Raw genomic sequence first — 27,834 nt, forward strand, 5'->3', positions numbered from 1 at the left:
GGAATCTTAACGTCTTCTCACATTTAATTTTACAAGCAGGTGATCCATGGCATTCGCTCCAAATGGGAAGGGTCGTTGTATAGGGCGAGGTTCCCAGTGACAGGTCCACCCCTGGAAAACCTACGCTGGGAAGCCAGCTCTACGGAGGGACATTTAGGAAACGCATGCCATCACCGGTTGCCCTATGCTCCCCTTCAGCATGTCTCCAATGTGGATGCGTGAAAAGGCACCATCAATCAGGTACTCGAAACAGGAACGCCCTGAGGACAAGTCAGGGCGGGCTTCTGACGGGCAGAAGCCCACGCCTGGGATGGTGATTAGGCAAATGACCAAGGAAGGAGTACACCAAGCCCTGAAAACCCCGAGCTGCACCCTCCCCGCCCACGCCCAGGCTTATCTGCAGGCATCGGGCGGGCCGGGCGGAGGAGTGATGCAAACATGAGGCTGGAGAAAGAAAAGGGCTGAATCAACTCCAAAGTGTAACCTTCCAAGTCCTGGAAGGTGAATTCCAGGTAAGGAGGTCCGCTCAGGACACACGGAGATGGGTGGCCTGATTACCCAGACAGAGAGGTGTCTCTACCTGGAGCTCCAAGACCCTGCAATACCTGCATCCTGCATCACTCGGCACACGGCATCCTTGCCAGTCCCCTTCAGGCCAAACGGCTTCACCCAGTGGCCAAACCATCACCCAGATGAATAGCTCTACATGGAAACACACAGTGGAGGACAAGGGCAAGTGGTCCACTCGTGGTGGCCGTGATCAGTGCCACATTCCTGGAGAGCTGTTTGGCAACCTGCATTCAATGCCTTTGACTCCTCATCCTACATATCAGAAAGCATTGGGGGAAAGGTAAGTAAGTGTTTAAGATACAAATACAAGGGCACCGAACACACAGGATAACGAAACACAAGCCACTGATGAGAAATTAGGCAAATACCCTGGGATATCCTGACAGAAGCGTACGTAGCCATAAAAATAAGGACTTCTCTTTATTAACAGAGAAAGACGTCCAACTAGACAGAACTTGGAAAAGGAAGAGTTTGTTAATGGATATATATCTATAATGGATATATACATACAACCCGGGTGGCAGCTGGGGTCTTGCTTCCTCATGGGGTCATGTTCTGGATTTGAAGGAGCCATACCCTTCCCATGGGCTGTGGAGGCCCTAGAGCCCTGCCCAGCTCTCAGGGTACTCTCAGGGGTCTTGGGGCACATGTGGTTCCCTCTGCTGCGTTCTTGTCGCTATGAAAATAACAGGAAGGGTTATAACCCCGCCATGTTTCTCCTGCCTTCACTGTGTCCCACTGACAGAGGCGTGCAATGCCATCTTTGTCCTCACACACACGTGCACACAGGTGTGTGTGTGTAACAGATTGCCCTGGGGACAGAACACACTACAATGTACAAGCCAGGGTCCCTACGAGACCCTGGGCCATCCACACCCACCCAGTTCCCATCTGTTGAGATGCTTGAGCTGCTTTCTGTCTTTTTCCTCCCGCCTTTCTCTTTCTGTTTCCCTGCCTTCTCCATCTCTCCCCGTCTCCAAGGGTCGCTCTATTTCTGGGTTCCTTCCAGGACTCTGAGTTCAGATTCAAATTCTCCACTTATTAACTGCATGATGTTAAGAGGCTTCCCGAAACTCTTTGTGCCCTGGTTTCCTCACTTGTAAAAAGGGAATAGTGATAATAACTCCTTCCTAGGAGAGGACCACGTGAATCCATACACGTAAAGCGTTTAAAACAATACCCGCTACAGAGCAAGTATCCAGCACGATGCACCTGTGTACTCTAATGAGCATCATTTCTAACAAAAAGCGGTTTGGTTGTCCGTTTTGCTGAAGCTCTTTACTCTAACTTCAGTAGCTTATTAAAGAGGGGCTACACATTCTGGTTTGCCACAGACCATTCTCATTTATCTTTTTTTTTGGGGGGGTGGCGGTGCCCTGAGGGTACTTCTCAAATTTCAACATGCACAGATGCAGACCTCAAAGAGAAAGTGACAATTGGTTGGGCTGAGGAGTCAAAGGTCAGAGTCTGGGGCCCCTAGGGCAGCTGGAATGGAGGGGCACAATCCAAAATGAAAGGCCACAGGGGCGGGAGCTGAAAAATCTGAGTAGAAAATCCCATCGAAACCTCAGCAGACTAGTGAACTGCAGAAACACGGCAAGACACCAAGGAGTTCAGGGGCAAACTGCAGCTGGAAGGTTGAAAGATGTGAGCAGAGAAATTTCAGCCACTGCCTGGTGCTGGGGAGACAGGATGACAATTGCATCTTGCCAAGTTGCAGGGGCTCAGTGAACAGCTCAGAGTCTCACCTGAATCCTGAGATGGGCTATGTCTTAGAACAAAGGATTGAGATTGAGAGCTCCGTATCTTAAGATTGAGAGCTCCATCCAAGACCCAAGGGCAGAACTGAAATAGACTCATCATAACAAGACGTGAAGCCAAGGTAACCCACCAGTGATATCACTGTCCGCTACAAAGTTCAACATTCTTCTGAGGAAGATAACAGAACCCAAAATCTCTACAGTGGATCAATCACAATGTCCAATACACAAAAAAATGACTAGACATGCAGAGAAACGGGAAAATGTCACCTGCTGTCAAGAGGGAAAAAAATCAATAGAAACAGACCCAGAGATGATGTAGCTGTTGGAATGAAGAGACAAGAACTTTCAGATAACAATTATGAATTAAAGTATTTACAAGAAAAGATGGAGGTCAAGGGTGAAGAAAGGAAGAACGTCAGGAAAGACATGTAAACTAAAAATAACCAAATGGAAGTCCTAAAACTGAAAAATACAGTTAGTTTTGAGGACAACAAAAATCCAAGGATGGGATTACAAGTGTACTGCACACAAAGGAAAAACAATTTGGTGAACTTGAGATAGTTCAATAGAAATCATCCAAGCTAAAGCACAAAGGAAGAAAAGAAAGTTGGATAAAATGAACAGAGCTCAATGAAATGTCAGACAGTGTCACGTAATCTACCATATGTATAATTGTGGACCGACAAGAAGGTGGAAAGAACAAAGCAGGAAAAGTATTTGAAAAATATTGGCTAAAAATTGTTCAAATTTTATCAAAACTTCCTACCCCACGGCTACAGGGAGCCTTTTAAACCCAAGTAGGATAAACACAGGGAACCACACATAGGCGTATTATCAAAATTCTGAAAACAAGTTAAAAAAAAAAAAAAGAGGAAAGAAGGCACATTATATTCAGGAAATAATGATAATAATTATAGCTGATTTCCTATCTGAAACAATGAAGGCCAGAAGTCCAGGTCACAACAACTTTAATATCCTGGGGGTAGGGCAGTGTTTTCAACCCAGAACTCTACGTGCGTGGAAAATAGCTCTCACAAATGAAGGCGGAATAATGCTACCTGCAAACACTTAGGACCATGTGAATCTCCCACCCTGCTCTGAGGAAAGAGTGAAACTTTCCTCTTCAGGAAAAGGTTTTAAAACAAAACCTGCAATAAGTGAAAATAAATATTCATCTTCAAGGCACTACAGTACCTTATGGAGCCTCCAAGTATCTGTTAGAAAGTGGATGTACGCGATTTCTAACATGCTAACGTCATGGGCTCTGCACACCCCAAACCACGCATCACAGAGATAATAACACGGAGAGGACCACAGATGGTGCAGAGCTGGGCCACTGTTCTCATCAGAATCGTGACAACAATTTCAGAGGCAACGTCCTTTGCACTGAAGGAGAAGCCCCCTCCAGGAAACGTTAACCTCTGGGTCTCATGTAAGTGTTTGAAATATCATTACATAATCCTTCAAGTTTTATTTTTTCAAAAAACCTTTCTTACCATATGTTTATCTTCTATAACAACTAAAGACTACTTCATTTCCCCCAGGAGGAAAAATATCATGGAAGTAACATTTCCAGAATAACTTTTAGAGACGGTCACGCGAGCAGGTTCTCTAATTACCAAGTTTAAAAGCACGGAGTGCCTTGAGGTGTGTTAGAAGGGAACGGTCAAAATGAATCTCCTCGGCGATGATTCCTCCCCACAGATGAAAAGAGGAGAAAACACGGAACAGGATAACAGAACAATGCAGGAGGGAGTGAAAATATTGCATAAATTATTGGTGGGGGAAATAGAACTTTGGACGCACGCTGAGAATGAAAATTCTTCCCCGTGGTTTTTTTTCTTCTATTATTATTCCTGTAAGTATTTATAGACGAGCTAAGGAAACTAGGCAGACAATCCCCTCTCTCATGGAAGTCACCTTGATGGTGCTTCCAAAGGTTAACATTAATCATTCCCGAGCCTGAGAAATGAAGAGCCCTTCACAGGAAGAACACGGGGTGAGCAGTGATAAGATTAAATGTTCACAAAGGGCTGTGTTGCGCCTTCGTGCCTTCAGAAAAGACACGATGACCTTCTAAACTTTCTTTTTTTTTTCCTTTGTTAATAGAATTGACTCGCCGAATGCCATTTTTTCTTAATTGCAGTAGAGTTGATTTACAATGTTGTGTTGGTTTCAGGGGTACAGCAAAGCGATTCAGTTATACATACACATGCATCTATTCTTTTTCAAATTCTTTTCCCATGATAGGTTATCATGAGATATTCAGTAGAGTTCCCTGTGCTCTACAGTGGGTTCTCGTTGGTTATCTATTTTATATATAGGAATGTGTATATGTTAATCCCAAACTCCTAATTTATCCCTCCCCCCTTTCCGCTTTGGTAACCATAAGTTTGTTTTCTATGTCTGTGAGTCAGTCTCTGTTTTGTAAATAAGTTCATTTACATCATATTTCAGGTTCCACGTATAAGTGCTATCGTATGATATATGTCTGTCTCTGTCTGGCTTACTTCACTTTGGATGAAAATCTCTAGGTCCATCCAAGTTGCTGCCAATGGCATGATTTCATTCTTTTTTTATGGCTGAGTAGTATTCCATTGTATATATGTACCACATCTTCTTTATCCATTTACCTGTTGATGGACACTTAGGTTGTTTCCATGTCTTGGCTATTGTATATAAATAGCGCTACAATGAACATTGGGGCACATGTAACTTTTCAAATTATGGTTTTCTCCAGGCATTGTTAAACCTTCTAATTGCCCACAGGAAATCATCTGTCTGTATGAACACCTGTCTAGTGTCTGTCTATCCAGGCATGCCTGCTCACTGGCTACCTCAGGACACCAAGTTAAAGACGAAAGGGGGACATACCACAGAATTCCTGGCCAGCACTCTGCAAAACTGTCAAGGTCATCAAAAAACATGGAGAGTCTAAGAAATGATCACAGCCAAGAGGAACCTAAAGAGATGGGACAACCAGATATTACCGTAGCATCCTGTATGGGATCCTGGGATGGAAGAAAGACATTAGGTAAAAACTAAGGAAATTCGGAAAAAACATAAGGTCTTTAGTCAGGGATCATAGACCAATAAGGTGCTTTCACTGTGAGACACGAACTTAACATAAGACATTAATGATGGAGAGAACTAGGCATAGGGTATGTGGGAACTCGGGAACCTTCACAACTCTTCTGTAATCTAGAATTGTTCCAAAATTAAAAGTCCATTTTTTTTAAAATTCACTTATTAAATCATTCACCATCACGTCACAACTGTCAGAGTGGCTGTCATCAAAAAGACCACAAATTACAAATGCTGAAGAGGGTGTGGAGAAAAGGGAACCCTCCCACACTGTTGGTGGGAATGTTAAGTTGGTGCAGCCACTCTGGAGAACAGGATGGAGGTTCCTTAAAAGTAAAAAGAAAGCTACCATATGATCCAGCAATCCCACTACTGGGCATATATCCAGACAAAACCATAATTCGAAAAGATACACACACCCCAACGTTCACAGAGGCACTGTTTACACCAGCCAAGACATGGAAGCAACCTAAGTGTCCACAGACAGATGAATGGATAAAGAAGATGTGGTACATATACACACAATGGGATACTAGTCAGCCATAAAAAAGAATGAAATCATGCCACTGGCAGCAACATGGATGGACTTGGAGGGCATTATGCTAAATGAAGTAAGTCAGACAGAGGCAAATAGTCTACAATCTCACTTATATGTGGAATCTAAAAAATACAGCAAGCTTGTGAATATAACAAAACAGAAGCAGACTCACAGATACAGAGAACAAACTACTAGTTACCAGTGGGGAGAGGGAAGGGGGGAGGGACAAGATAGGGGTAGAGAATTAAGAGGTACAAACTACTATGTATAAAATAAATAAGCTACAAGGTTATGTTGTAGAACACAGGGAATATAGCCAATATTTTTCCATAACTATAAATGGAGTACAACCTTTACAGTTGTGAATCACTATACTGTACACATGAAATATATAATATTGTACATCAACTGAACTTCAATTAAAAAAAAATGAAAGGGGGAAAGAAAAGGATGCCTGTAGGAAACAGGAAACTGTCAATAAGGGCCATTTTAAGTTAAATCAAAAAGATAGGAGAGGGCTTCCTTGGTGGCGCAGTGGTTAAGAATCCACCTGCCAATGCAGGAGACACGAGTTCGAGCCCTGGCCCTGGAAGATCCCACATGCCGCAGAGCAGCTGGGCCCGTGCGCCACAACTACAGAGCTTGAGCTCTAGAGCCTGCAAGCCACAACTACTGAGCCCACATGCCACAACTACTGAAGCCTGCACGCCTAGAGCCCATGCTCCGCAACAAGAGAAGCCGCGACGGTGAGAAGCCCACACACCACAACGAAGAGTAGCCCCCGCTCACCGCAACTAGAGAAAGCCCGTGCACAGCAATGAAGACCCAACACAGCCAAAAATAAATAAATAAATAAATTTATTAAAAAAAAAAAAAAGATAGGAGGAAACCATAATTTGAAAAGATACATGCACCCCAATGTTCACAGCAGCACTATTTACAAATAGCCAGGACATGGAAGCAACCTAAGTGTCCATCAATAGATGAATGGATAAAGAAGATGTGGTACATATATACAATGGAATATTACTCAGCCATAAAAAAGAATGAAATAATGTTATTTGCAGCAGCATGGATGGGCCTGGAGATTATCATACTAAGTGAAGTAAGTCAGACAGAGAAAGACAAATATTATATGATACCTCTTGTATGTGGAATCTAAAATATGGTACAAATGAACTTATTTACAAAACAGAAATAGAGTCACAGACATAGGAAACAAACTTATGGTTACCATGGGAGAGAGGGGGGAAGGGGTAAATTAGGAGATTGGGATTGACATATACACACTACTCTATATAAAACAGACAACCAGCGAGGACCTACTGAACAGCCCAGGGAACTCTACTCAGTATCTCGTAATACCCTATATGGGAAAACAATCTGAAAAGGAATATATGTATAAAACTGAATCACTGTGCTGTATACCTGAAACTAACATGATATTGTAAATCAACTATACTTCAATAAAAAATGATACAGGGACTTCCCTGGTGGTCCAGTGGTAAAGAATCCGCCTTACAATGCAGGGGACGTGAGTTCGATCCCTGGTCAGGGGAACTAAGACCCCACATGCCGCGGGGCAACTAAGCCCGCACGCCGCAACTACTGAGCTCGCACGCCTCAACTAGAGAGCCCGCGTGCCACAAACTACAGAGCCCACACGCCACAACTAGAGAAGAGAAATCCCACGCGCCACAACTAGAGAGAAGCCCACGCGCCACAACAAAGAGCCTGCGTGCTGCAACTCAGACCCAACGCAGCCAAAAATAAATAAATAAGTAATAACCAAATCTTTTTTAAAAAATGATACAAATGAACTTATTTACAAAACAGAGTCACAGACATGGAAAACAAACTCATGGTCACCAAAGGGGAAAGGTGGGGGACAGGGATAAATTACGAGTCTGGGATTAACACAGATACACCACTATATACAAAATACATAACTAATAAGGACCTACTGTAGAGCACAGAGAACTCTGCTCAATATTCTGTAATAACAGAGAAAGGAAAAGAATCTGAAAAGGAATCTATGTACATGTATAACTGAATCACTGTGCTGTACACCTGAAACTAACACGATATACTTTAATTTAAAAATTTTTTAAAAAGAATGACGTTAGGAAAGGTGTAAAATTGTCCAGGACGACACTGGTGACGGTGGAAAAGTGTGGAACAGTGACACAAAGCAAGGGATGCCTTTCTCCTTTTAAAAACAAAGAACAGGGCTTCCCTGGTGGCGCAGTGTTAAGAATCTGCCTGCCAATGCAGGGGACACGGGATAGAGCCCTGGTCTGGGAAGATCCCGCTGGGCCCTTGAGCCACAATTACTGAGCCTGCGCGTCTGGAGCCTGTGCTCCGCAACAGGAGAGGCCGCGATAGTGAGAGGCCCGCGCACCGCGGTGAAGAGTGGCCCCCGCTCGCCGCAACTAGAGAAAGCCCTCGCACAGAAACGAAGACCCAACACAGCCAAAAATAAAATAAATAAATAAATAAAAATTAAGTGAAACTCTTAAAAAAAAAAACAAAAAAACAAAGAACAGACACCACATTTCCTAGGATTTGGGACGAGGGAATTCCCTCGTGGGTTGCGTGCGTCACTGTGAAATGGGCAAAGCAAAGTTTACCTGCCTGGAGTCCTTTTAAAAGTATTTAAATTATCTATTTCCATTTGGGTTCATTTGAACATTGTTATGCCATTTTGCTGTTTGTTTTTGTGGTGTTCGGGTTTTTATTGGTATTTTGGGGTGGGGTTGTTTTTTTTTTTTTGGTAAATTAGCAAGACTATTTGCTCCAAATAAGAGAGCTTGCATCAGCACGTAATTACTCAAGAGCAATAAAGGTTTCAGTACCATGGATACATGGTGATAAGGTATGAAAAGTCTCTTCCCTGGAAATCTCTAGGCTGGGAAATGACCAACATCACCTTGATTCCCGACCACACTCACAAATACATCCTTCTGAAAGCCAAACTAGTTATACACTGATATGCAGGTGTCCTTCCATCCCAGCCCCAAATATGACCTCAACTGACCGTGATGTCAAAGGCAGAAAGTACAGCACGTAAAGCATTCAACGAGGAACTAAGAAAAAAGGGTCAGTACAGAGATGAGGGGGGAGGTAGGCTACAGAGAAACTCGGCATTTAGAAATAATTGTGTTAGGGAACTCTCCTCAATACTCTGTAATGACCTATATGGGAAAAGAACCTGAAAAAGAACAGATACATGTATTCTGTATAACTGAGTCACTTTGCTGTACGGAAGAAACTAACACAACACTGTAAAGCAACTATACCCCAATAAAAATTTCAAAGAGAAAAGAAATAATTGTGTTCTCGACAGTCATCTGCGAGTCTCAGGCTATCTGCTGATTTGCTCCAAAAAAAAAGAGAAGAATCCAGAGGATCACGGAAGAGCCATGAGCAAGGAACAGGTGGGGCTCCCCCTGGCCAAGTGGGAAGCCGGGGTTGTGTGGACAACACCCTCAGAGGCTGCAGCAGGGCAGCTAGTCTGGACAGAGGCACCTCTGCAGGGCTGTGGGTTCCACTCCAGACAGCATTCCGACCCAGACCGGGTCTGGCTGAGTCTGCAGGGAGCTAAGCCAAGAGGAAGGGCGAGGGCCGACCGACGGCCACCGATGCACAGGGAGACCCAGGTCCCCACCGGCCCTGCCCTTGCGCAGCGGGTCCCTGGCACAGGGAGTGCCCCTCTTCCCCTGGGATTGGCCAGACCTTGGCTTGGGGGAATCCCGAGGCTGGATGCAAATTCAGCAACGTCAGCTCGAGGACCACCACCAAACCACCCTCCTCTGGCCAGGTCTCAGCATCTCCCACCTGTCTCACGGCGACCCCTCCAGGCGTGCACGGGCTGCGCTGCCCACGGACCGACTTCCAAGTGCCAGGCTTCTGGTGTAAAATACAGACAGCGCTGCTTTCATGTTTGGTTCAATGCACCGAAGAGGAATTTTCAAAGGTGCGTGTGTGTGTGCGTGTGTAATCAAGGGTTCACTCCCTCACTGGACCAGCCCCCGTGGGAGTGGCCACACTCGCCCTGTCTCAGACCATACCCCTGCTGCAGACCTCAGGGGTCACTCAGCTTGTGTCCAGACACCTCCCTGGCCCCCATGTCCCCTCCCAGGCCAGGGGGAACCTGAGCTTCCCTGAGCGCTGCCAGCTTCTGGGCAAGGGTCGTGCTCCAAGCAACACAAGGACCAGCGCACGGCCGCTGCCCACCAAGGACGCCCAGCCTCGCCCTTTCCATAAACTCGGATGCCCGGCGGGGAGGGGGGGCTGCCAGGAAGTGAGGTGCAGGCAGGCTGGGGTTTGGGGCTTGTGCAGCCCCCTGGGCTCTCTCTGCTGTCGGTGTGCACCTGACTGACTGTCTGCCCCGGCGGCTACTTCTCCCAGATGCAAATTTCATGGATCTACTTGGTGTCACTTGCTAGAAATGAAGACACAGGAGCAGACACAGCCGAGGCTCTGTCACCAGCCTTGACCAGAGGGGCGTGACACCACCGTCCTGGGTGATTAGGAATCACCGCCCTGCCCACCGCAGGCCCTGGGGACCTCCCCTCCAGCACAGAGCTGCTACCGAAGCGTTTTCCCTTTAATCCGTGAGCTTTCCGCACAAGCTGTGAATCGCAGCGTACAAGGCTGATGCCACCAGGAAATTGTCTAAAGATGTTTTAGAACGTTCTTTCCTCCCATAAATCAGGGCTATGGATTACAGCTCTGTCAGAACACATGAAGCTCTTAAACGTTTTAAAGAAGCACATGTAACCCCAGATGAACCTTGGCACCTTGACTGGTTAGGCCTGTAACACGAGCGGGTTTGGGCGAATTATTTTTTCATTCTTTCCAACGGTTTTTCAAGTCATGAAAAGAAGCCCACGCTTTGGCGGTTTCCCACAAGACTCCTCTTTTGCTCTGGAAATTATGGTTTCATGCAGTCACGACAGCAGCGGTTCTTAAACGTGAGGGGGCAGGGGGATCCCCGGGGAGGACGTGGGAAAATGCAGGTTCCCGGCCCCGCCTGCAGAGGTTCCCAGGCTCAGGGCTGGAAATCAGCACTTCTAACCACCTGCCCCCGGGGTTGCTACTGCTAGAGGCCCGGGAAATACACGCTGGGTGGAAACCAAGGCGCTGGAGAGAGCGGCCCCCTGAGCCACTGCAAACTGGGGACGGGGGTTCACGATCGGCTGTCACAACAGTGGAGCACTTCTGCCCCGGGGTAGGTGAGGGAGAGAAGCAGCGCCTCCGTCTGCAAGAGCTGCCTGGTGTTGCAGGAGAGCTGCAGAAGCCCCTCTGGGTTCTGTCTCAAAATCAAAGGCATCCTAGTAGATACCTAATGAGAACCTGCCTTATAGCACAGGGAACTCCCCTTCGCGGTACTGTAGAAACTAACAACATTGTAAAACAACTCTACCCCAAGTTAAAAAAAAAGGAAAAGAAAAAAGATCAAAGGCATCCTGCCACGAGGGCAGGGGAGACATTGGGAATATCAACACGCCCCAGCCTTGGACAGAGGGCCGGACGGTCACCTTGAACAACCACGAGTGGGAGTCTTGACACAAAGGGACAGATGAGGCTTACCCGTCCATCCGGGGTTTTCATGTGTCTCTCAAGAATCGCAATCTTGCCACCTTCCACTCCCCAAGGAGGACAAAAGCCCCCCAAAGAAAAGCCCAAGAATCAGAGACATCGCTGCCCAAAGCCACTTCCACCATCCGGGTCCCTGAGTCCACGGCAGGGTCTGCAGCCCCCAGACCGAGCAGAAGAGCCATCGGTCCACCGGGCAGTACAGTACCTTTGTCATTGAGGGTTTCCTCTTTTATCTTCCTCACAGCTTCTTCGGCTTTGCCCTGGTTATTTCCGCCTACAAGGAAAAGAAAAGATACAATTCAGGGTAAGGAAACTACCCCACGTGAAACGACGTTTTCTTGAGACAGTAAACACAGCCCTACAACACGCTAAGTGTCTCCTTCCGTCCTGGCGTTGAATTTTGCCATCGGAGCAACTGTAGCGGATTCAGCGTACCCATTGAAGACGCATTTTCTTTAGGTGGATTGGTCAAAAGGATGCATTTCTGGGACATCTTACTTTTCAGTGATTCCAGGGACACGAAGCACCTAGTGGCATCAGGACCACGGGGACACCAACAGCATGAGCAAGAAACTGTCAGCAGAAATGTCAGACCAGACATAGAACTTTCGAGAGACTTTTGGTCCAGGCGACTGACTGCTCTGTTCACAGTGGCTTGAGCTATAAAAACCATTGCGGGGGACTTCCCGGGCGGTCCAGTGGTTAGGACTCTGCGCTTTCACTGCCGAGGGTCTGGGTTCAATCCCTGGTCGGGGAACTAAGATCCCACAAGCCGCGTGGCACGGCCAAAAAAAAAAAAAAACCATCGCGGGACATTCCCACCATGAGCTCGAGATGTCTCCTCCCGTTACACGTGACTCCGGAAAATCAGCGGGTGCGATTCTGGGAACGTTCGCTTAGAAGGGTGGCGATGGGTCTTTTGTGTGGGATATGGGTGCTCCAGTTGAAATCTGGGGCGAAAGAAAGTGAATGAGGTTTCGTCAATGCCTGAGTGGGTGAATCTGTGTTGACCACGAGGGTAGAGCCGGAAGGGCAGGGGGGCTGTCTTTCCCTACGTCTGTGCGCAGACGGCCCTCATTTTAAGGGGGGGCCTGATGTAGCTGCTGCTCAGGGTGGGGAGAAGCCAGGACAGCCTGCTTCCCAGACAGGATCCCCTATTAAGGAGCCGGCCTCGAGCAGCGCCTCTGACCCTGTGCAGGAGAAGCCACACCTGCCCACTCCCTGGGGGCTGAGTCACAGGAGACCTTCAGCAGGGAGGCCAGAGCTGGCACCTGTGAACACAGCGGTGGGCATGGAGCCCTGACACCCAGAGAACCAACGGGGGGCGTGAGGACACCGCTGAGGGGCCTGGGAGGGGCAGGTCCAGCCCACGTCACCCTCCCACCTGCAGCCAGCCCCCTGCTGGCAAGATGCTGGTTCTCTCGGGTCAAAGCCTACTGAGGTCTCTGTGAAAGTACACTGCCAAGCAATCCTTTTATCAAGCATTTCTGCATGCTGTTTACATACCCGTGGTTTCATTTACACACTCTAATAGTATTCCCTACTCTTTTCCTCTGTATTATGTGCTCTGTGTCACTGACAGGTGTCCCCAGATGAATCTAGGCAATGCCCTTTCCAAAACTAAACAAAAAAAAATGTTTACAGCAACGGGTTTATTTGTAACAAACACGTAAGAGAGGAGAAGTGGTGAACCCAGGGGGAATCAGAAATGCCTCCTGCTGAAGATAAACGTGGCAAAGGACATCTCTGGGGGTGAACGAAAAGGAATATAGAAACTGTCACCGCCTCGGAGACGTTCAAAGCTGCAGACATCAAGAAGATGCAGCTGCAAAAGTCATTTGCACCTCCAGCTCCTTCAAGAAATAAACATTATGCGGTTATTACGTGTTTTTGCTGGGAGAGGCTTCCTGCACTGCGGGAGTGCAGGGGCAGGATGGGAAAGAAGGCATGTCTTCCATCCCTAAATGTTCCGGGCATCAAAGACCAAAAAAAAAAAAAAAAAAAAGAATTCATGGGTAAGTGAGGGCTGCAGACATGTATGAGCTTGTTTCTGAAACTTGTGCAATTTTTAAACATTAAAACACCATCTGCTGCCGGGCTACCCTCCAGCCTGAGACCATCTTGGCATCAAGGGCTGGCGTAGCAGAAGCTCAAATGAAGTCAGAAAGACATAAGTGTCCAGAGAAAGAAAGAAAGCTGAGGGTGGGTCGGGGAGAAGCGATGGAACGGCAGGACAAACTGGCCACGGCCAGCAGCGCCCCCCGACGGGCAGCTCGCTCCATGTTCAGGCAATCAGGCAAATATCATATGATATCGGCTCTATGCGGAATCTAAACAAACATGATACCTATGAACTTATTTACAAAACAGAATCAGACTCACAGACTTAGAGAACGAACCTGTGGTTACCAGGGGCGAGCGATAAATTTGGAGTTTGGGATTGACTTATACACACTGCTAGATATAAAATAGATAACCAACAAGGACCTACTGTAGAGCACAGGGAACTCTACTCAGTACTCTGTAATGACCTCTATGGGAAAAGAATCTAAAAAAGAGTGGATATATGTAGACGTGTAACTGATCCACTTTGCCGTACACCTGAAAGTAACACAACACTGTAAATCAACTATGCGCCAACAGAAAACAGAAATTTAAAAAATTAAAAAGAAATCAAAGAAAAAAATATTCAGGCAGTCAGGGCTGGATTGTATGGGAGGGATGGACAGGCACCTTGGGGGCGAAGGTCATCTTCAGCAGCTGCCTCCTATGGGCTGGATATGGGATGCTTGACCCTACACAGCTGCCAACATTTGCCCATACATCTCCGAGTGATGGCTGCAGATCAGGAAACACTCCGCCACGACAGAAGCAGGGCTCAAACGCAGTGGGTCTGCCTTCCCCTCAACCTTTGTGCGGCAGGGGCTAGGTTTTATACGTGCTGCGGTGCAGGGTTTCAGGGGCACCAAGTCGAGTGGGAAGGACAACCTCTCATATCCAGGTCCGCCCCCTGAAGACAGCACCCTGGCCACCAGATTGTAAAGATCTGCAAGAAGCAACAGAACTGCCACTTGTTTAAAAAAAAAAAAAGATACTGAACCCAAATTAGGGCCAGCACACTACAGACCCGGGGCCAAATCTGGCCCATCGCTTGATATAAAAAAATAAGTTTTATTGGAAAACAGCCATGAACTTTAAGTATTGGCCATTGCTGCTTTCCTGCTGTAAGGGCAGAGCTGATCATCATGAGACACCTACGATCATCTTTATCATCCAGCCTATAGCAGAGAAAAACGTACCAACCCCTGGTCTAAACCTTAGATGACCGTTTATTAAGAATTATGAATAAAGAAGGATCCTCCACCAAAATAGTATTTTGAAACAGTAGGAACTAAGATACTGTGAACAGATGGGAAACTGAATAATTCATGCATTCTTAGCAATACTAATGGGCTGGACTCGGACCCAGATTATCACTTCAATTCTTCAGCAAGTAATTGATTATTCTTTAAATATTCATGGCTTCGGGACTGAGAGTGTGGAATTGATTAAACCCATCTCTTAATCTGTGTTTAGTAGAAAAATGCATTGTGACCAATGATAATGTTTCATTAAGTGACCTTGTCTCCAGCTGTCATGTAAGAAGAAAAACTGTCCCTCTCAGGATATATTCAACTATCCCCTCAAAGACACACCGAGGCAGTAAGACTCCCTACGTGACTGGACTGACAGGTAGGGTCAGACCTGTGTCCCTCGGGGAAAGTTCAAACAGGGACATCAGAACGTTAGTGGGAAAGGAGACACAGGTGGGTGAGGACGTGCGGTCTACTCTCTGTTTAACTCGAGAGGAGTAGAAATTTGGTGCTGACGGATACCATCCCTGATGCTCAAGAAGCATCACCTAAAGGAGGTGATATCAGTCAGGGCTCCAGCCCTCAAATGCATGGGTACCCAGGCTTGCTCACATATGCTCAGTGCCCGTGTCTGCTGCAGTATATACTCATCACCCAGCTAGATCTCATCCTGACCTTCCCACTAGACCTCCTCCTCACCTTCCCAACCAGACCTCCTCCTCACCTTCCCATTCAGACCTCCTCCTGACCTTCTCATTCAGACCTCCTCCTCACCTTCCCACTAGACCTACTCCTGACCTTCCCATTCAGACCTCCTCCTGACCTTCTCATTCAGACCTCATCCTAACCTTCCCACTAGACCTCCTCCTGACCTTCCCACTACACCTCCTCCTGACCTTCCCATTCAGACCTCCTCCTGACCTTCTCATTCAGACCTCATCCTAACCTTCCCACTAGACCTCCTCCTGACCTTCCCACTAGACCTACTCCTGACCTTCCCATTCAGACCTCCTCCTGACCTTCTCATTCAGACCTCATCCTAACCTTCCCACTAGACCTACTCCTGACCTTCCCATTCAGACCTCCTCCTGACCTTCTCATTCAGACCTCATCCTAACCTTCCCACTAGACCTCCTCCTGACCTTCCCACTAGACCTCCTCCTGACCTTCCCATTCAGACCTCATCCTGACTTTCCCACTAGACCTCCTCCTGACCTTCCCAACTGGACCTCCTCCTGACCTTCCCACTAGATCTCCTCCTGACCTTCCCATTCAGATCTCATCCTGACCTTCCCAACTAGACCTCCTCCTGACCTTACCACTAGACCTCCTCCTGACCTTCCCTCTAGATCTCCTCGTGACCTAACCCTCTAGACTTCCTCATGAGCTAAAACCACCACACTCAGGCAAAAATCACAGAAATGGGGCTCTTTTTATTTCTCTGTCTTCCAACATCACCTAGTTTCACTAGGAATTAAGAAGATGAAGATGTCTGCAGCGGAGGAATCACAGGGGCAGAGATACCCAGCACTGGATGCCAGCCTCCCATCTCTGCTCAGACTAGAAAGTTCCTCCTGGACTGCTCCACCAGCATCTTCCCACCACTAGCCCAGGTCCAGCCGGTCCTCAGAGGGGATGTATGGCTCCTCCTGTTCAAGAGCTGACAGCACTTTGACCAAGTCTTCCAAACATTGGCAGAAATCCAAGACATGGAAGGCTTGTCACGTCTCTCATGAGACAGCAGGGGCCGACCCACCATGGAAAGTCAACAGATCAGGGGGTTAGGGTCCATCACCATCTCACAGTGTTCCTGCAGTCTTGAGATCTGCTCCCACCCTGGGCTCCCACATCCTACCTCCTTGATATTCTCAGGTAGAGAGACACAAACAGATCACAGAGGTGTTCAGGTTGATAAGTAGCTCCAGGTATACATCCTCAGACGCGTCCCCTCTCCCACAAGACCTCCTGGTCTGCAGCCAACCCATCTTCATCTAAGGGGAGTTATGGAGAGTGATAAAGTTGGTAATTTCAAGTTCAGAAACTTTTAATATGTCCACATCTATCAAGAGAATAGGACTTACCCGGGGGGAAAGTCAGGGAGCTGGGATGAATTGAGAGATTGGGATGGACATATATACACTACTATGTATAAAATAGATAACTAATGAGACCCTACTGTATAGCACAGGGAACTCTACTCGGTGCTCTCTGGTGACCTAAATGGGAAGGGAATCCAAAAAAGAGGGGATAGATGTATATGCATAGCTGATTCACTTTGCTGTACAGCAGAAACTAACACAACAGTGTAAAGCAACTATATTCCAATAAATTTTTTTAAAAAGACTTATTGAAAGAGGGCGGGAAAAAAAGAAAAAGAAAACACACACACACAAAAGAAAACAGAGAATGGGACTTAGCCATATTCCTGATGAAAAGAACCCTTCAATGGGGACAAAGAACAGTGAAGAAGACCAAGAAGTGATCTACTGCTCCCAAAGCAAGACAAATGTGGGCCATTCCACAGACCCCATCATACATGAGAGAAAGATGGTTATATGAAAAAGGGAATCACCATAAGAAACTGCAGTCTTTGAAAAGAGAGTGGAACATGGGACAGGCCATGAAATGGAAGAAATTTTCATGGTGCAGTCAGGTTTTGCAAAAGCAAAAAAATGTTCAAATGAAAGGGTGTGAGGGGAGAGTTGTGTGTGCCCAGGTAAGGCCCACCCCTCCAAGAGCAGAGGGCTACACTGGACCCCTGGGGATGCCCCACGTGGGGCTCAGGGCATCTGTGAGTTTCGATGGGAAAGAATGGACATCATCATCATGACCGGCCTCCAAGGGAATGTGGACGAGACAAAGAGGATAGAATGGACAGGATCTATGGCTTGGCCACCAACAGAAACCACATTCTCCTATCAGCGTTCAGTTCTTGAAGATGTCTTGAAATAAGGTTTAAGATCCTCATAGCAGGACTTCCCTGGTGGCGCAGTGGTTAAGACTCCACGCTCCCAATGCAGGGGGTCCGGGTTCGATCCCCGGTCAGGGAACTCGATCCCACATACATGCCGCAATTAAGGAGCCCACCTGCTGCAACAAAGGAGGCTGCCTGCCGCAACTAAGACCCGACACAACCAAAAAAAAAAAAAAAAAAGATCCTCATAGCTCCAAATCAGATGGGTTACTAAACTCATAGAAGATCACGTTATTTGTTGTATAAAGATGTGATGTGTATAATTATGTGGCAATTTTTTTCCTTATATACTTTTATATCTGCATTTCAATACAATTGGTTGATACTATAATGGATTTGTTTGTGCACTGAGGCGTCACTAGATGTGAAGGTGTTCAGGGACCAGAAAAGGGGGAATCTGGCTGTGGATGGAGCTTACGGACAGACCCACAAAGAAGCAAGTTGCACGTGTGTTTAAATCCACAGCCCCAAGTGCTGTGTCTGAGCTGTAATCATCCTTCAACACACGATGGAGGAAAAACGAGAGAAAGGAAGAAATGAATCGATAATGAATGAATGAAGGGCCGTGGTTAATATTTTAGAAAGTCTGAAGTGAAAGCAATCCCTAACACCTAAAACCAGACCTGCAGTACGATTTTCATGAAAATGGACACCATAAAAGGGATTAACTGAATCCAGACGATGTCGGGAGAAGCATGATAAATATTACGGCCTTTTTTCAAAGCTCATCTCCCCATATCATTTTTTCCAGCTGATTTAAACTTCTACCTCCAACTGAATGGGAATGCTCACAAATGTAAAATGAGCTCACTTGAACCATCTTCACTTCCCTAGCAGAAGAAAGTCCCTTCATTTTCAAAGAGGATTTAGGGACCGAAATAAGCCATTAGAAAGTTTCAGAAAGAAGAAGGGAAACACAGAGAGTTTCGGTTCAGAATCTGAAATGCAGAAGCTGTTCAGATTCTGTTGGGAGCTGAATCATGACATTGCAACGTCATATGTTGAAGCCCTGACCCCCAGGATCTCAGAGTGTGGCTGTATTTGGAGATAGGGTCTTTAAAGAGGGGATGAAGGTAAAATGAGGTCCACCCACTAGGGTGGGCCCTGATCCCATAGGACTGGGGTCCTCGTAAGAAGAGGAGATCAGGACACAGACACACACAGAGGGATGACCACGTGAGGACACAGGGAAGAGGCGGCCGTCTACACGCCCAGGAGAGAGGCCTCAGGAGGAACCAGCCCTGCCGACATCTGGATCTCAGATTCCAGCCTCCAGGATTGGGACAGGAAAAATGTTTGTGGTTTAATCCACCCAGTTTGTCATATGATTTGTTAGGAGAGGTCTGGCAAACTAATTCACATTTGTTGTTGTTTACTGCAGTGAATCACACAGGGAAAAAAATATATGATCCATATCACAGCAGAACCTCGACTCCTGTCCAAAAAAAAGCGCAACACAATTTCCTGTCTCTTTCGGTTTTCGAGTATTCACCCTTAGGCCTTCTGCCCTTGTTGGATCTGGAAGCACATCAATATTTCCAAACGCATAGAAGCAAGCAGCTGCGTATCTCCCGCTCGCTCTAAGATACAAGGAGTTGTAGAAGTGAATCATCACCTATGATAACGTGCATGCCCAGTTTGGCCAGATGCTTCACTGTTGAATATCCAATTCCATCGGTCCCGCCGGTCACTATAGCAACACGCTCGAGTTGTAGGGGGAAAACTGCAGAGGAAAAGAAAAAGAAACCGAGGTAAAGGTTTAGAAGCAGAGCACACGTTGATGAGAATGAAGTCGCAAAAGAGGGCATGATGCCAACGGGAGTTGTGGTTCGATATTTGTGGTTTTGCTCTTCTGAATTCCTACAGGCTCGGGACGCATGAGTGTAATACGGTACAGTTGCCCTGGATAAGGACAGCCTGGTAAAGCCACCTGATAAATCCTTGCTCGGTCCCCGATGATACCTTTGCAGGAATTAATGCTGCCAAAATGATCTGCAGAAAGCTCCAGATAACGTCTATTGTTGACGGCTGTGGGTGAGAGTCCTGGGTTAATCCTCTCGGACCATGTTGGTTGTGTTGTAAAGTGTAGGTTTTATACTTGTATGCGTTTTCTCAAATGTAGTTCGGAAATTGCTTGTTATGGAGGGACGGCCCATTGTTTTCTACAAAGTCTGGAGACCACATGAGAATACAGAATATCTTATAAAAACAGAGAACATGGGCTTCCCTGGTGGCGCAGTGGTTAAGAATCCGCCTGCCAATGCAGGGGACATGGGTTCAAGCCCTGGTACGGGAAAGATCCCACATGCCGCAGAGCAACTAAGCCTGTGTGCCACAACTACTGAGCCTGCGCTCTAGAGCCTGCGAGCCACAACTACTGAAGCCCACGCGCCTAGAGCCCGTGCTCCGCAACAAGCCACCTCAACGCAATGAAGAGTAGCCCCCGCTCGCCACAACTAGAGAAAGCCCGCGCACAGCAGCGAAGACCAATGCAGCCAAAAATAAATAAATAATAAATTTAGAAAAACAGAGAACATGATGACTCCTTTACCCATGTACCTTTGCATGAACCTACACGTATCCAAACATATGAGAATATACGTTTACCTGATGGTGTAAAATTGACTGTTTCTGACTCACACACAGAGAGAACAGACTTGTGGTTGCCAATGGGGCGGGGATTGGGGGAGGGAAGGACTGGGAGTTTGGGGTTAGTAGATGCAAACTATTATATATAGAATGCATAAACAACAAGTCCTACTGTAGAGCACAGGAAACTATATTCAATATCCTGGGATAAACCATCATGGAAAAGAATACGGAAAAGAATGTATATGTATGTATAACGGAATCACTTTGTTGGACAGCAGAAATAAACACGTTGTAAATCAACTATACACCAATAAAATAAATAAACTTTACTGTTTCTAATAAAATCTTAAACTACCCAAAGTGTCGATAACATGTTATTATACAAGATGCAATAATGCTTTACTAAACGTTAGACTTCTGTTTTTGACTCCATTTTAAAATTGTACTGTGCATTGTGTGACCAAAATAAAAAGGGTATCTTGTGATGTAAAAATAAAAAAGAAGAAAGAAAGAGAGAGGGAGGAAGGAAGGAAGGGAGGGAGGAAGGGGCGGAGGGAGGGATGGAAGGAAGAAAGGATAAAGTGTAGGTTTTATTATTATTCAAGTATGGGGTGAGGCCAACGGGTCAGGAGACGACCAATATTGAAAAGACGGTTGATCACTCATAGTTCCCAAGAGGAGGGGGCACAGCACACCACGCAGGGTTACACGGGGAAGCACCAGGGTCGGTCAGGAGGCAAAGGGAAAGGGGGAAACCAGACAAGAGCCTTTACTGTGATTTTTGCAGGAAGGAACAGGTGAGGCAGGGTTAGGATGGGCTGGTGTGAATAATTTCATCAGGTCCTGGCTGCAGGGACTGTCCTTGTTGTCTGGTACCTGCCCTGGGGGGGATGAGGGAAGGGGGATGGTGGCCCAGAGTATGGGAGCCCCTTAGAGAAGGGGGTGGGGTGTGGATCTGGATGGGTAGGTTTATATTTGAGAAGCATGTTTACAGGTCAGTTATTTGCTATCTGTAGGAACTGGCTAGTCCTAGGAGCTTTAACTATAGGATCAAGGTGGCAAAGATGAATTTTGTATTTTCCCTGTCTCCTTTATTTCATTTTTTTACACGTTTTTTATTGAAGCAGAGTTGCTATACAATATTTTATAAGTTTCAGGGGTACAACATAGTGATTCACAATATCTTAAGGTTATACCCCATTTATAGTTATTATTAAATATTGGCTGTATTCCCTGTGCTGTACAATATATCCTTGTAGCTCTTCTTCTTTTTTTTTTTTTTTTGACCATGCTACTTGGCATGCGGGATCTTAGTTCCCCGACCAGGGATGGAACCCATGCCCCCTGCAGTGGAAGTGTGGAGTCTTATCCACTGGACCACCAGGGAAGTCCCAGTAGCTTATTTATTTCATACACAGCAGTTTGTACCTCTTAATCCCCTACCCCTATCTCTCCCTTCCCCCCTTCCCTCTCCCCACTGGTAACCACCAGTTTGTTGTCTAGAAAAGATAAACTTTTTAATAAATGGTTTGGGGACATCTAAAAAGACCTTTGAAAACAGATGAAATGAGATCCATACCTCCCAGGACACATCAAAATGAACTCCAAGAGGAAAAAAGCTAAACAATGAAAATGTTCGAAGAAGGCAGGGACAAATTTATTCTCAACCTCAGAGTAGGAAATGCCTTCCTAATTCTAACTCAATATTGAGAAGAATAAATAGACCAATTTCACTCCTAAAAAAAGTATACACAGTTAAAAAAAAACAACAACACCATAGGGACTTGCCTGGCGGTCCAGTGGTTAAGAGTCCATGCTCCCAATGCAGGGGGCGCGGGTTCCATCCCTGTTCGGGAGCTAAGATCCCACAAGCCACGAGGCGTGGCCAAAAAAAAGAAGAAGAAAAAAAATCCTACCAAAAAATTAAAATGAAAACAACACCATAAGCAAAGTCACATTCAAAGGGCTATTTTCCGAGTATGTAAAGAGTTCTTAAAAATCAAGAAAAAAAAAAAAAAAACTCTACAGAGAAGAAGGGCAAAAGCACCTGTTGATATAAAAACATACTGAAATGGCCCTTAAAAACACATGCCCAAGTTTACACCTAATAAGAGAAATGTTAATAGTTAACGAAAACTGCGAGATACCATGTCACCCATCAGGTTGGCGGAAGTTCAAAGACTTCTACATCCTCGTTCCTCTCACCTACAGCGTGGGTAGGAGTGCAAAACAGCACAATCCCCATTGGGGGAAACTGGGTAATATCTAGTGCAATTACACGTGCTTCTATCGTTTGATCTCGAAAAATCACTTCTAGGAATCTGCCGTGAAGAAACAAGGTCGGTTGCCAACGTAAAGCCAAGGTTCCTCAGGGCAGCACCTGTCTCTCCATAGAGAAGGATAGATAAACCACCTGCCATACGTGCATACAGTGGGGCATCCTTCACCCCCACCATGGGGTATCCTAGCCCATCCTGGGTCTCCACCATCACACAGGGAACACTGAGCAGCCCCGAGCGGTCCAAGCTCAGGTGATAATGCCACCTGCTGGCCAGGAGTCAGGTTTGATCCACTTGTTAGAAAATCCTTCCAATAAGTGGGGACAACCTGTTACCCACCACTGCAGTAAGGCGTTGCTGCCCAGAACATGAAGGAACAACCCTACAAAGAAAAGCCCCAAGAGGGATGCAGGGGCACCGATATCTCCCGGGAGGCGGGGAGGACCAACCCTCCTCCCGCCCCCGCCCCGAGAATATTTCCCATCACCGCATCCATCAGAAAGAGCACGTCCTTCGCAGGAACCCCAAATGAGTCCTTCGGGCGCCCCACAAATTTCCCAGACGCCCAGGCTTGATTCTACTAAAGGGATTCCAACCACGTGTGGGTTTAGTTCCTGGGCAGGTGAGCCGGATTAATAAAAGTGCTATTTTCCTAGGCTCCTGGCGTTTACAGAGAAGGGTTCCAGCACCACGCTGCAGGGCGGGGAGCCTTAGGGAGGACCCAACTCAACTTTTCTTGTCCCCCTGGCATCCATCTGTCCCTCCTGAAAATGCAGACCAACAGGTTCTGAATGCGTGTGAAGTGCTGTGCTGCGGCGACTGTGTACCGTGAGCACAGGTGCACGCTGGGGTCTTGGGCTGGAGGGGCATCTTACAGCTCCCAGGGTTACACAGAAGAGGCAGAGGACGGGGAAGTCCCTGGTGGTCCAGTGGTTAGGACTTGCGGCTCTCACTGCCAGGGGCCTGGGAGCTGAGATCCCGCGAGCCACGCGGCAGGGCCAAAAAAAAGAGAAAAACCAAAGGACGACCACAGACGCCTCATTAGCAGCCTGAACTTGCATCTCAAAGCGAGGTTAAGGGGGAAACTGAACAGTTAAGGCAAAGTGGATTACAACACAGGTCCCCAGACTTTCGCAACCTGCAACACACTTGCTGCCCAGAAGTTTTTTCACACCACTGCTAAGGAAAAGAAAAAGAAATAAAAATACATGTGTGAAATATATTCTTATATAAATATAAATGAAATGTTTGTTTCTATTTAGATATTTATAAATAGTATCTATGCTATAGTCTTATCCTAGGTAAAATTATGTTTATATATTTTAAATGTTACATATTTTACATATTTATTTTAATATATTTAAATATGTTTAATATATTTAATACATAAAAAATATTTAATAATGTAAAATAAGTAAACAAGAAAAGTAAATAAGATAATAGCAAATAGGATGTATTATTTAATGATAAGAGACAATATGAAAATAAATAAATGATAGTTTTATTTTAACATAAATATTTGTCAATATAAGTAATATTTATTAATATTAAATATTTTATATTTATAATGTTTACATATTATACTATGCAAATATTAGTTATACATCTTTATATTTATAATATTTATTATTTATATTTATAATGTTTACATTACTTATAAGATTTATGAATTATATAATATTTATATATTATATAAATATTTATACTATTTATAAATATATTTATTTTATATTTATACTCACATATTTTACATATTTTATTTTCTATTTTATTTATGCAAAAATGATAGTCATATATATATGCAACCAGAGATCATCATACTAAGTGAAGTAAGTCAGAAAATGAAAGACAAATACCATATGATATCACTTATATGTGGAATCTAAAATATGGCACAAATGAACCTATCTACAAGGCAGAAACAGACTCACAGACATAGAAAACAAACTTATGGTTACCAAAGGGAAAAGGGAGGGATAAATTAGGAGTTTGGGATTAACATATACACACTACTATATATAAAATAGATAAACAACAAGGACCTACTGGATAGCACAGGGAACTCTACTCAATATTCTGTAATAACCTATATGGGAAAGGAATCTGAAAATGAATATATATATATAAATAAAAAGTATCAATATTATATATGTTATATAATATATATAAAATCACTTTGCCGTACACCTGAAACTAACACAACATAGTAGATCAACTACACTTTGAAAAAAATAATAAAAAATATTTAAATTAAATTTTAAAATAAAGAACAAAGGTCCTTAATTCTCTTGGTCCCTCCCACCAGAATTGAAAAGAACAGAGAGAGAGTCTCTGTTTCCCTGTCAAGGAGGCTTCCAAACAAACCCCTCGGTCCACACCCAGAAAGGAATGGAATACTTCATTAAAAAGAAATGTCGGGACTTCCCTGGTGGCGCGGTGGTTAAGAATCTGCCTGCCAATGCAGGGGACACGGGTCCGATCCCTGGTCCGGGAAGATCCCACATGCCGCGGAGCCACTAAGCCCGTGCGCCACTACTACGGAGGCTGCGCTCTAGAGCCCGCGAGCCACAACTACTGAGCCCAAGCGCCACAACTACTGAAGCCCGCATGCCTAGAGCCCGTTTTCCGCAACAAGAGAAGCCACCGCAATGAGAAGCCCGCACACTGCAACGAAGAGTAGCCCCCAGTCGCCGCATCTAGAGAAAGCCCACGCACAGCAACAAACACCCAACGCAGCCAAAAATAATTAATAAATAAATAAATTTATTTTAAAAAAAAAAGACATGTCAAGTGAAAAGATCCGATGTAGACACGCTTCCGTCGGCACCTACAACCTCCGAAAATCTCGCCCCTACCCCCATGTCTATTGCTGAGAGTGGCCACGGGAAAACCCAGCGAAGGCATTAATACCCCCTCCAACCTGAGTAAGGTCTACAGTTTCCTCCTCGCAGGTGGACAGCACTCACAGAGGACTCTAAATCGGGCGCAGGGCATTGGCCAGAAGAAGCGAGAGATGCCCAGGAGAGAGGCTGCCCCTCCCAGACCCCAGAGGCTAGTCTTTGCATCTGCGGCACCTGCATCCTGGGATGGTGGAGGGGTCCACGTGATTCAACCGGCCGTGGGAGGACAGGCGGCCAAGGAGGAAATGGGCAGGAGCCCCCAGGGAGGGTAGGCGGAGGAACGGCCGGGCGAAAGGCACTGGAACTGGACGTGAGGTCAAGGGAATCATTCCTCTAATGTGTGCTGAGAACGAGACCGCCACCCTGATGCTGGGCACCCAGGCCAGACGTGGGCCAGTCCCCGCCCTTCCCGGAGAGCTGACCTCCAAAGCAAGGAGCTGACAGGCCCACCCCGAAACAGTCCAAGTGTCAGGCTGTCGAATCCCAGTGCCCTGCCCGTTATGGGAGCTGTGTCTCCCTCTGGCTTCAGCTGAGAGAAGAATCCTATCACAGGTGCTCCCCAGTTGCATGACCATCACAGCTCCTGGGATAATTTTACGTGTCGAACTGGCTAGGCCACGGGGTCCAGATACGTGGTCAGACATTATTCTGGGTGTTTCCGTGACAGTGTTTTATTGGATGAGATGAACATTTAAATCAAGGGACTTTGAGGAAAGCAGGTTGCCCTCTCTGGTGTGGGTGGGCCTCGTCTAATCCGTTGACGGCCTCAATAGAACAAAGACTGAGATCCTCCAAGGAGGAGGGAATTCTGCTTCCTGACAGCCTTTAGACTCAAACTGCAAGTCTTCTGTGGGTTTCCAGCCTGCTGGCCCACTCTGAAGATTTGGGACCTGCTAGACCCCATAATTACATGAGCCAATTCCTTAAAATGAATCTCTCCATAGATAGATACATAGATAGATGATAGATAGATAGATAGGTATCAATAGACAGACAGATAGAGGATAACTTGAAAGATGATATAGATGATAGCTTGAAAGATGATAGAAAGATACACAGATCGATACGTAGATAGATAAAGATGGTTGGATACATACATACATAGATGATAGATTGACAGATGATAGATAAATGACAGATAACGGATATAAACAGGCTGAGAATAGATAAACGGATAGTTCAGGTAGGTAGATGATAGATACATAGATACATATATAGTTAAAAAGATAGAGACAGAGATACAATTTACGACAAGCAATGAGCAGTTTTTGGTGTAAGCATAGCCCATGCAACATCCGGGATATGCTTATACTACAAGGATGTGCGTTATTTATCTTCCACCCAAGCTGATGGCGTTTCTGCTGAGACGGGGGATGTTTCAGCCAACAACTGTCCAGGCACATCCTGGGTGGTCTCTGCAGAGCACACTTCCTCATTTTGTCAGCCTTAGGGAAGGTCTGCCCCAGGCCCCTCTCCTTGGCGTGTGGATGGCCGTCTTCTCTGTGTGCTCACAGGGCCCTCCTTCTCAGCGTCTCTGTGTCCACATCTCCCCTTTTTACTGGGCCCCCAGTCCTGTTGGGTGAGGACGCACCCAAGTGACCTCACCTGAAGTTGCTCATCTGCAGAGACCCTATTTCCAAATAAGGTTACAGTATGGGGAGGGGGGGACTCCAACATATGTTTTCTGGGGGAGGAGGCGTGATTCAAACCCTAACCAGGGGCGTACACGCGCACACACACGTATATCCACGCGAGGACACACCAGCCTGGACGGAGGGGGCTCCCTAGAAGGGCAGGTGACCCGGGGCCTCTCTGCCCCCCTTATCTCCCCAACACGGGTCAGCTGGAATGCACATTCCTTCCACGCTTCCCCCGGAAATCTAGCTGCAAACAGATTCACGGGATCCCTGTAAATCACCTCCACTGTCACCCTCTCTTCTCCACGCCGTGCACGTCTTTGATCCTGGGTTCAACACCAACTCCGACCTGTCAGCTCCTGTCCGACAGATGCCGGAGAAAGTGCTCTGTCAGTTCTGGATGTAAGCTGATCCCAGGCGCACCAGCCGGGCCTGGGACCCGTGTGGTGACTGGGACCCGTGTCGCCAGCTGCCCCGTCCCAGATGGGTATCTACAAGCCGCCCCATGACAAGGCTCTCGCCTGCGCCTTTCCTCCCGAA

At 46.2% G+C, this 27,834-nt stretch overlaps 1 protein-coding gene across 11 annotated transcripts in view; it reads right to left on the reverse strand.

The window, feature by feature from the left end:
* The window catches only part of DHRSX (dehydrogenase/reductase X-linked), a 326,570-nt gene that overhangs the window by 273,318 nt on the left and 25,418 nt on the right, over positions 1–27,834 (reverse strand). For all 11 annotated transcript variants that reach the window (XR_011072229.1, XR_011072230.1, XR_011072227.1 and 8 more), the window contains exons 2-3: positions 19,502–19,609; positions 11,765–11,833 (exon numbers count right to left, since the gene is read on the reverse strand). Coding sequence is in view for 2 of the 11 variants with exons in the window: in XM_068532756.1 (XP_068388857.1) it covers positions 11,765–11,833; positions 19,502–19,609 (177 nt within the window). In the remaining 9 variants the exon portion in view is untranslated. The remainder of the gene's footprint in view (positions 1–11,764; positions 11,834–19,501; positions 19,610–27,834) is intronic.

The sequence above is a fragment of the Eschrichtius robustus genome, chromosome X, assembly GCF_028021215.1.
Source record: "Eschrichtius robustus isolate mEscRob2 chromosome X, mEscRob2.pri, whole genome shotgun sequence".
NCBI lineage: Eukaryota > Metazoa > Chordata > Mammalia > Artiodactyla > Eschrichtiidae > Eschrichtius > Eschrichtius robustus.